The 10,189-nt window shown below is 46.7% G+C and overlaps 1 protein-coding gene across 2 annotated transcripts; it reads right to left on the minus strand.

Moving 5' to 3' along the window:
• Nucleotides 1-1,777: 1,777 nt before the first annotated feature.
• On the minus strand, nucleotides 1,778-6,935 carry Calca (calcitonin related polypeptide alpha). 2 transcript variants are annotated; one of them, XM_015476334.2, is made up of 5 exons: nucleotides 6,765-6,934; nucleotides 5,564-5,658; nucleotides 4,860-4,997; nucleotides 2,653-2,839; nucleotides 1,778-2,099 (listed from the first exon to the last, which is right to left on the minus strand). In XM_015476334.2, exons 2-4 carry the CDS (start codon nucleotides 5,647-5,649, stop codon nucleotides 2,680-2,682), a joined length of 384 nt encoding a protein of 127 aa, XP_015331820.1. In that variant the 5' UTR covers nucleotides 5,650-5,658; nucleotides 6,765-6,934; the 3' UTR covers nucleotides 1,778-2,099; nucleotides 2,653-2,679. The 2 variants fall into 2 exon arrangements, with proteins under 2 accessions (XP_015331820.1, XP_048643829.1); XM_048787872.1 differs by lacking the exons at nucleotides 1,778-2,099; nucleotides 2,653-2,839 and adding an exon at nucleotides 3,020-3,973 and having other exon boundaries at nucleotides 6,765-6,935.
• Nucleotides 6,936-10,189: the final 3,254 nt, after the last annotated feature.

The following is a 10,189-nucleotide window of genomic DNA, read 5'->3' on the forward strand; positions in this document are numbered from 1 at the left end:
AAAACCTGGTCATAATTAATCAAGAGAAGGAAGAGTTGGGTCAGAGACATGTCTAAATAAAGAAATAGTCTGTGTGAAGGCCTTGTGGCAGGAAACAGAATTATTGCCAAAGTGGCAACCATTGAAGCCTTCAGAGAGTTGAGGGATTCACTATCCAAGTGACTACCGGGGATTTAGGGTATTGGGCAATTCAGACTGAAGAAAATCAGGCCCAGAGAGAACCTGAGAGTTGACTGCAAACATAAAAGGGAAGATTTAATTTCATTCATTCACTCACTCATTCATTCAATAAATACTTACCAAGTGCTAACTTGTGCCAGGCAAACTGTTCTGTGTATAGCAATTAATGAAATGGCCATATCCCTGCCCATTGTGAAACTTACATTTATGATAAAGGATACAAACAATTAACAAAATAAATAGGGAAAATGTACAGTATGGAGAAGGTAATAAATGGTAAAAAGAATAAAATAAAGAAGAGGGTTAGGTTGTACTTGTATGGGTGTAGTACATTCAGAAAGGATGGCCAGGGTAGGTGACATATGAGTAAAGATCAGGTGCAGATGGGGACCATCAGATGAGAGTGTTCCACACAGCGGTGCTTGGAAGTGCAAAGACTTGCCATGGTTGAGGCTGAAGAAAAGTAAGAAAGCCAGTGCGTGAGAAAATAGGAGACGAGGCCAAACATGGATTGTGAGTGGGGAGAGATCAAGTCAGCTTTTGATTGAGGCATTACAATGCCTCAAGAGTTTATTCAGTGATATGGGGAGTTACTGAAGTGTTTTGAACCCATGAGAGACGGGTTTTTTACAGAGACATGTGGGCTACCGTGTTGAATACAGACTGGAGGGGGTCACGCAAGGAACATAATTCTCTGTGATACTGAGAAAATAATTAGAGTCAGTGGTATAAGAGGCTGACTAACTAACTAACCCTATTAACTGACTGTCTACCAGTGAAACCACCATGTCACCTTAGAATTATACCAGATGCCAGGGATATTGACAGTGGGAACTTACTTCATTGAATAAGGCATGAGACTCCATTACATTCCAGAGTCCTCCTCATATGGAGAGACCAGGATTCTGCAGCATGTATCCTCTCAATCTACCCCGACTAGAATGTAAGCTCTATGAGAGCAAGGAGTTTGGTCTCATCTGTTCATTGCTCAGTTCCCAGTGCCTAGAATAATGCTAGCATATGGCAGGTGCACAATAAGTATCTGTTAAACTTATTACAGGACCTTAAGCAAGATACTCTTCTGTACCTCACAGAATAAAAAACTGGACTGAATGGCATTGGTGATCTTTCTAGGTGGGCCATTGTGATCCCCATTTTGAACTTGGAGCTATCCTTTCTAAAGTGCTTTGCAGGCTAAGTGGTGCATGAAGGGGCTCTTCTGAGAATGAAAGACAAAGATGGGTCCAGGGAAACCTTGAGATAAGAGAAAGTACATGGATAACCTCTGAGGCTGTTCTCTTTGATATGCACAGGGTTATAATTTGAATAATGGATGTTTCACTCAAAACTGAGGGTACATGACTGAGAAGCCAACCCAAGCATGTTGCCTTTGCTTCAGGGAAGTCAGCCTGGTCAACAATGTATTCACAGGCCCCTGAAGCTTTCCTGGGAACAATAGCATAAAAAGCAGCAGAAATTTCATTTAAGGGTATCGAAAATACATTTTTTTAAATTTTGATGAAGTTCACGACAACACTGACATTTCTTTAAACAAATAGTTCCATCAAGGCATAACATTACCAGGTGTCCTCAAATGCCCAAGAGGCAGTGATTTTATGTCCCCCTGAGGTTTAACAGAGCTTCCACATCAACAGAATGGCTGATGAGGACCAGATTTGCTATCAGATAAGCCAATGAGACATACTGTCATGTTTATTAGATACAGAATCAAATATAAAAATGATGTACAATAGATAATTGCAATGAGCTTATTCTGCACTCAGCTTTAGTTTCTTTCAAATGAAGAAGGTAGTTTTCCATATCAAGAAGGATGCAAATATGTATATCTTCCATGGCAACTTTTTTATACATTGCTTTCATTACACATTAAAAGAAGTGGAGTTTAGCTTCATTGTGACCTACAAGAAATAAAAAAATACCTAGAGTTTAGTTATTAATTGTCAGGCTCTTGACATTTATTATTTCATCTGCTCTTTATATTAATATTAACAGGTAGGTTCTATTAAACCCTCAATTTACTCTTTCTGAGGCTCAGAGAGAGTCAGTGACTGGCTCATGATCCTACAGCTAATAGAGGGCAACAGTTTTTGAACTCAAGACTCAGCTCTTAATTCAGAAGTACAAGGCATTTTAGTATAAGCTCCAAAAGGATAATGTCTTTACCTTTCAAACTCAAAGGCTAGAGTAAGCACAATTTTAATGGCATATAAGCAGGATGTGTATTCCTGGCATAATGATCTCAGTGTCACAAAGAAAGAATAGAAAAGCAGAAGATGGACTCAGTAGTGTTTCAGCTATTGGGCCTTGGTGTTCTTTCTCCAGACACTGATGTGGGCAACTTCCCTTGTGGATTTTTTTCAGTGACATGGGCCCAAGGAGCCTAGCAGTATGGAATACATCCTTGAAATACATGGTTATCCATCCTCCCACCTGACAGTATGAGGTAGTCACCTTCTTCCTGGGTCCATTCAAAACTGCTCAATCCCGAAGTTCTCTGCGGCGCCGGCCAAAGGCTTTGGAACCCACATCAGTGGGCACAAAGTTGTCCTTTACCACACCCCCTGATCTGCTCAGCAATCCTGCCAGCCGCTGGCTCACACAGGTGGCAGTGTTGCAGGCTCTCTTCTGGGCAGTGACACTGGTTTGCAGAATGGAGAAAGGAAAGAAGGCCTGTGAGTGAGGGCTGGGGGAGGAACCCACCCCATGGGACCATCATAGAAAAGTTGCTGCTCTGAGATGCATCAATTAACCTAAAGTGTTTCTCCTAAACATAATTATCAGAGCAGAAAATCACAAGGCCATTAGGGAAAATGCCATGATCACTCCCCTTAGACATTCCCAGGAGTGTCAGAAAACCCGAAGGTGACTAAGGGTGACTGGTCATGGAGCACAGGGCTGTAACAGGCAATCTTTCCTGTACAAATAGACTAAAAATCAGCAAAGGTTTATGAGACTAGAGTGAATTATAGTGTCATATCCAAGGCTATTCACTAGGACTGTAGAATTCATTTCACAGTTACCAGCACAAAATATCCCTTCTTAGGAAAATGAAAATACTCTGGTCTTACCTGGAAGAAGAGAAGAGGTTGTGGCATCCAGTCCTACAGGTGCTTACCTGCTCCTTAGTGCCCTTGTTCTTGCTGCTTGAGATGAGTTACAGTAACCAATCACCACACCCTGTGTCCAGTTACCCCAGGGCTAAGACTACTTCTAAGCACAGGTCCTAAACACCATGGCACCTGAGATGCAGGCTAGAGCAATGACCACCACAGCTCAAGTCTTTTTAGAAAAATATTTTTATTTCCCAAATGATCCGCACATTCAGAAGCAGGACTGAAAAGTTTTGCTATGAAATCACCAGGGCCCTCAGAGAACTGCCCCTGCTCTGATATCTTCTTGGTTGATTCTTTTCCAGATTGTGAGTTCTCCCTTCTCTCTGCCCACCCGAGGTTCCAGACATCCTCTGCCATAGAAAAGCTACCATTAACAGCCTGAAGAGCAAGCAGAGAAGAACCACATGCATCAAGTTATAGGAATAAAGCAAGAAAGAAAGTTATAAAGGAGAAGGGGAGTTCAGATGGCATCCTGGGGCATGCCAACATGAGGGCGGTGCTCTGTCTCCAAGTCGCTGGTCATATCCCTTTTCTTGCCAGGTGCTCCAACCCCAATTGCAGTTTGGGGGAATGTGTGAAACTTGTTGAGGTCCTGCGTGTACGTGCCCAGCATGCAGGTACTCAGATTACCACACCGCTTAGATCTGGGGCTGTCCAGGCTGCAGGGAAAAGACATGCCAGACAGTACCATGCACCAGGGGCAGCCCCCGTGGGCAGTCAACAGAAGGCTAGACCAGACAGGGGAACCATGAGGTGGGAAGGAGATGCAGGCAGGAAGGTAGCTCATTCCTCTATTAGGAGGGCTCAGAGGTGCAGTGGGCCAGGGCAGTGGTAAGGAAGGGTGACTTTTTCTGGCATTCCACATGCTGTGCAGATCTTCATGCTTGACAGGGGGATTATCAGGGTGGATGCAGGTTAACCCATTCCTCTGCTCAGTCAGTGCAAGGGGCTAGGCAAGGGCCGATTTCTTTTCTAGGCTTAGGGTGCACAGGGAGTTGGGGCTGGGAAAGGGTGCTCTTACTGGCCCTGTGACAACATGCATATCTCCACAGATGCCTTAGGCCTACCTCAGACACTGCTCTATCTGTCCCCACCCCCTGCAAATGCTTTGCCTTCCCCTGGCAAATATAAAATGAAGGCTCCTGGTGGGTGTGAAAGAACATCATATGCAGATTAACTAGGCCAAATTGAATTTCTAAAATCTCCTGAAATATACCAGGTCCATCCTTGGCTCCAGGCTTTATCCTTACCAGTCTTAACTCATCCTATGCTGAAAGGTCTTCCTAGGATCACAAGATAAATTCATATAGTTAAGCGATTCCATACCTTGTCTACTTTCAGAAATGGATCTTTTAAATATGACATAACCACAGTCTCTCCAGCTGACCACTATCTTTAGCTGAGCCTGAGAACAGTCCCAGGTCCTGCTGAACACAGACTTCTGGATTTAGACCATTATGTTCTCTCCTACCTCTTGGGATTCACCTTTCTGGATATGTCTGGGGTGGTGGAGAGGCCCTGTGCTTGCCAGGTGGGGAGGCTTACCTGGAGTCCTCTGTCTCCTGCTCTCGCTGTAGCTCACTGGCCTTCATCTGCAAATAGTCCTGCACCAGTGCAGCCAGCAGGAGGCGTGCTTCCTCTTCACTGAGTGTGGTCAGGTCTGGGCTGCTCTCCAAGGTGGAACTGCAGAGGGGAAGCAAACCTAGTGCAGGTTCTGAACCCTTGCCTGCCTCCTCCTCCCGGGAATAAGCAGCCAGGCTTCCGGTTCTCTGATTCTTCCCCCTAAGAATGCAGCTGCTCCAACTCCCAAATGAACAGGGGTTGAAGCCACTGTCTTCATCAGGAGTCAGGCAGTGGTGTGGCCTCCTCCCAGTGGTGTACTGGAGCCAGTTCATAAAAGTTTAAGACAGGTGATGGTTAAATTTTCAGGAATTTTGTGCACTAAGTGTTAATGCAGCTAGTTAATAATGATCATTTAATAATGACCGAATGACTTAAAACCAGCTTTCTGGAGGAAATTTATGTATGTATTTATGTATGTATACTTTTTCTGGTATAAAAATGTGTACCATATAATTTTTAAATAGTATTAAGATGTATAATACTTTATACATACATATGAGAACATACTTTTATATATATTTTCCCCAGAGAGGAACATTTAGTATACCACAATAAAAAAAACAAGGATTTGTTTGATTCCAGGAGAAGTAGGAGGGGAGTAGAGCTGTGTCCTCAGGCTGTCTTACCTGAATGGCACTGCATGGAGGCTGCCTGCCTGGTACAGGACCAAAATGCTGAGAGCCAGGATCGGGAAGAACTTCTGGAAGCCCATGACGACTCCCTGCAAGGAAAGAATGAGGTCATCTCCTGCACCAGTTCCACCAATTCAAAGTTCTGTGAGCCCACAGACCTGGTTCCTGTCTTCTTCTAAGCAGAAGACCTGGTTCCTGTCTTCTTCTCAACTCCTTGGTTGCATTGCTTCAGGCTGGTCACTATATTTCACTTCATCTTTGTTGACTCATCAATCAAGTCAACTGCTGAGAGGTCTAGTGGGCATGTGGCAGGGTTTGGCAAGCTGGAGAAGGAATTTTAGCTGCAGGACATATGGGTGGGGAGGCCTCAGACCTATCCACCTTTCCCAAATGCTGCTCACAGGCACATACACCTGTTGGCTAAGTCTGGCGTGTACTCTAGGAGGGGCTCTGCCACACAGCTGTTCCCATAACAAGACCCAGAACTGTCTTGGGGTATAGGGCTTTTGTACATACCCGGAGATAGGGAGGGAGAGAATAAGTAGAGAGGTAATATCTCTGCAGTTGCAATCTGAGACATTGAACCATTTCTAGTGCTCAGCTGCTCCTCCCTCTGGCAACTCTGTTGCCTGCAAGAACCAAGCTTAACAGAGTCTTAAAGTTGGGACCCAAGACATGTCTTGGCACTCCCAGAACCTGCCACTGGGGCTTGCAGTTTAGGGCTGCTGCCATTCCATTCCGTAGTTGAGCCCATTTGCCCCGGATTCGGATTCGCTCTGGCCCAGGCTCTGAACCAATTTCCCAAGAACGCTACGCATTAGAAGTGATCACCGAACGCACCATCTACCGAAAGCTACTGCTGCATCCTGCTGCTTGCGCGGTGCCTGGTGAGCCCAAGTGTCCCAAGATTTAGCGTATCATACGTGCAGTGGGACAATGTGAAACCGGAGCCGGCAATCACGCAGGGAGAGAGGAACAAGGAGCTCCCGGTCTGACACTGTCCAGTCCTACTGGGCCAGAACCTGGAATAAATCGCGGACTAACAGACTGTTTAACCAAGAGAGCCAGACAGAAGTGGACGGAGATCCGAGATTGGCAGGGAGATAAACTAGACAGACTAATGCCGACAGAGGGGAGGAAGAAGAGAGGGGAGGGAGAGATACAATAACCACCTGAGCTCCTGCTCGCGGCTCACCTGGAAGGCAGTGACTTGGAGCAGAGAGGGCTGCGGTGTCGTCCAGCTAGCGCCCCGCGGAAGTTGCAGCCACACTTGGGCTGGGCAGTGGCTCCAGTAGCTCCTAGCGCCAGCGGCTGCTCTTATTCCCGCCGCGGTGGGTCGGGAGGGGTCCCTGAGGGCCAGGCAGCCAATGGGCGGAGGGGTCCAGTGCCCCAGCCAATTGCGTCACCCCCATGCTTCCAACCTGGAGCATCCAGTATGACGGTCCTACTTTTATTTGCATTGAGGTCACTGATAGAAGTAGGGGGATGGTGGAAATGAACGAGAAACGTCCTTAAAGTGAGCGGGAATTTGAGGGCAGTTTGACGTCATGATAGATTTCACTTCTTAATTTCCTCCTGGCTTTGAACTTCCGCCCACTCCAACCCCAGTTGTGAGATTTTAGAAGGAAGAGTGCAGGACTGCAGGGACTCCTGGCTTACATAATTCTGATCCTAGACCCCTGCCCAAGCAGAGCCTGGAGGATTAACGGGCGTCAGGATGGATTCTCTGCCCAAGAAGAACCCAACTCTGCAGGTGGTATCACCCACAGAGGGAAAAAACTCATGGGAAGCAGAGATAGCTGGGAAAATGAACTTTTTGGGATCTGAGCTCAATTCCAGATGCACCACTCCAGACTCTGATCATGGGCAAGTAACTTTTCAGAGTCTCAATGTACTCATCTTTGAAATGGGAACCATAGTCTCATCTTGAAGAAATTTTGTGAAAAGTAGCCCACTGCCCAACCTCCACTTGTCAGAGATCCAGAAGCTTCCTAGTCTACCTAGGGGATTCAGAAAGATCTCTATTGATAGTTTCCGAATTCTTACCTTGTGGGGCTGCCCTGACTCACTTTAGTCTGTCCCAGGGTACTGTTCAGATTCATCACGTGAGGACTCCCATACCCAACTGGGTCTGAGGGGAGAGGTGCAAGGGACAGATGCTCCCAAAGCCTCCATCCAGACATCCAGCCTTCCCTCTTCCTACCCTGCCATCCATCACTTCTCATTAATCCGCCTGTCTGAGCCATTTGCACAGCTGCCCCTTTGCTTCCGGAGGCTGCTGTTTGCTGAGATGTCCCAGTGGCATTTGATTCCGGCCCCGCACCCCACTCCACCCGCAATAAAGTCCTTATTGCGGAGGAATAAAGAGCAGGGGGGCTTGAGTGCTTTGGCGTCTTTGCCAATACTACTTCTCATTCTCTCTCTCTCTCTCTCTCTCTCTCTCTATCTATCTATCTCTATCTCTCTCTCTCTCTTCCCCCCCCCTCACACACACACACACACACACACACACACACACACAATTTCTAAGTCTCCAAATACGTGCACACTCTGGAAAGTAACACTACTTAAAATAGACACCGGCTTTCTGAGGCAACCTTAGGGGTTCACTCTCAAATGTGTCCTAAGTCTGCCTAAGTCTCAGATGCAGTCGCATTTACACACCGGTAGGATTATGGTCTGCTTCTACCATATCCGCAAACACTCCCAAGAACTGGCGCGCATCATCGCACGCAATTAGGATTGACTTCTATTCCCGGGGATTTCAAGGTCTGGGCGCTCAGCGAGAAATACGCAGCAGCCCGTGAAGACGCTGCCAATGCTGTGATACAGCATCTGGAGACTAGGCTCGGGAGGGTGGGAAGACCGGGAACGCAAGGACCCAGGGTTCTTGTATTTTCCCATGCAGAGCAGAAATTAGCCCCCAAGGTTGCTCGAATGGCCCCAGGCATCTAACCCGAGTTAGATGACCATCGCACACCCGTTCTTAGTCCCCAGAAGCTTCTGCATTTCCTAGGGCACACTTGTCTCGCGCCACATTTTCTTTGCCTTCGTATGTTTGTGGCTTCCGTGCTCAAGAAGACATCTGGAACCCCTAACTTCCAAGATGCTCTTCCTTAACTTTTGGGGCAGCACTACTGTGAGAGAATAAAAACTCAGTGCTGGGACCCGGTGTCTGAGATTCCCTTTCCGCAGGGCTCTCCCGTTGGGCGGCGGCGAGACCCGGGAAAGGAAGAACTGGTCCGGCAGGACGCCAGCGCGAGTCCGGCACAGAGCCAGGGAACACGGACAGCACGCTAGGCAGGGCTTAGGGTGGCGGGTCACTAGGCACCGAGAGCGCAGGAGCCTGGAGGCAGACACACACTCCTGAGACCCAGTTCTTGGCTTCGGGCTTTTCAGCAGTTTAGTTCCGAGCCCTGGCCTGGGTTTCCTGGCCGAGCTTAGTGACTAATTGGCGAAGGCCGAGGTGCCACTACATGGCGCGCAGCGCTTGGGCCACTGCCACTCCCGTCTGTTGTGGAAACGCACTTGCGCTCAGGTGCCAAATACTTCTGCGGAAATGACTTCCTTTTTAAAATTCCAGATATTTCTAAGATATGAACTTCCTGAAATCGTTTGTAAGGATGTGTGTCCTTGACGTGCATTTTCCAAGGGTGACCGCAAACCGGTTAAGAAATGACTACTCTGGAAGCGGATTTCCTGATCATGTCACTTTGCGGGTTCGCAACGCTGTCTCTGGCTGCAGTATGTAACTTCAGCGTTCAGAACAGACACTAATTCCTCACTATGAAATCTTTGACAGGTACAAATCACAGGTGATTCCAGAGGGCGCTGGAGTAGCCTTCAGCAAAAGGAGGGGCAGACATTATCCGTCAATCACAGTGCCCAGCACTGTGCTGGTGGCCAAAGGTTTAAAACAAACAACAACAGCAAAAGTTATTTTCCTCTGCAATTAGCAACATGCCAGGGACACCAGTAGACACTCCACCAATGTTAAATGAATGAAAATTAATTCATTCTGGCAAATTCACCAGTCTCTAAAGGTAATTTACAAAAAAAAAATCTGGATGGAGATACAGCTGCATTCCTCTGGGTCTGAAGTTGGGGAAGTTGGGAGCGCAAACTGTTCAGCTAGATTTCTCCCAGGCACAATTGGTTCCCTGATGGAAGTGTCCAGGACTGAGGCAAGGGTTTCTGATAGGGTTCCTTCTAAAGACTAAAGTCTCCTGGTGCTGAAGGCAAACCCATTCTCTTGAGAGCCCACCCTGAATGCAGCGTGAACCTAAGAAAGTTTACAACTTTGAGTGGGTGAATCGCTTAGAATTCAACGGGCTATCCCTGGAACTTCTCTTGAATTTAGTACTGAACAGCATGATATAGCAAAAGTTGCTAAGGAAAATGCTGACTTTAAAATAGCGACGTCACTATTTAGCCCTTGATTTTACTGTCTTATTTCATAGCTTAAAATCTGGAGATCAGGGTCAGTTTTGAAACAAACCAGATTAGAAAACAACACTGTGATAAATTCCAACTGTAATGTTTATTCCCATTTGTTTAAATCAAATTCTGTACGGTATTTTATTTTATTTTTGAATCAGGGATTCAAAATCCAGAGGTGCT

This window comes from Marmota marmota, unplaced genomic scaffold, assembly GCF_001458135.2.
Source record: "Marmota marmota marmota unplaced genomic scaffold, marMar, whole genome shotgun sequence".
Lineage (NCBI taxonomy): Eukaryota > Metazoa > Chordata > Mammalia > Rodentia > Sciuridae > Marmota > Marmota marmota.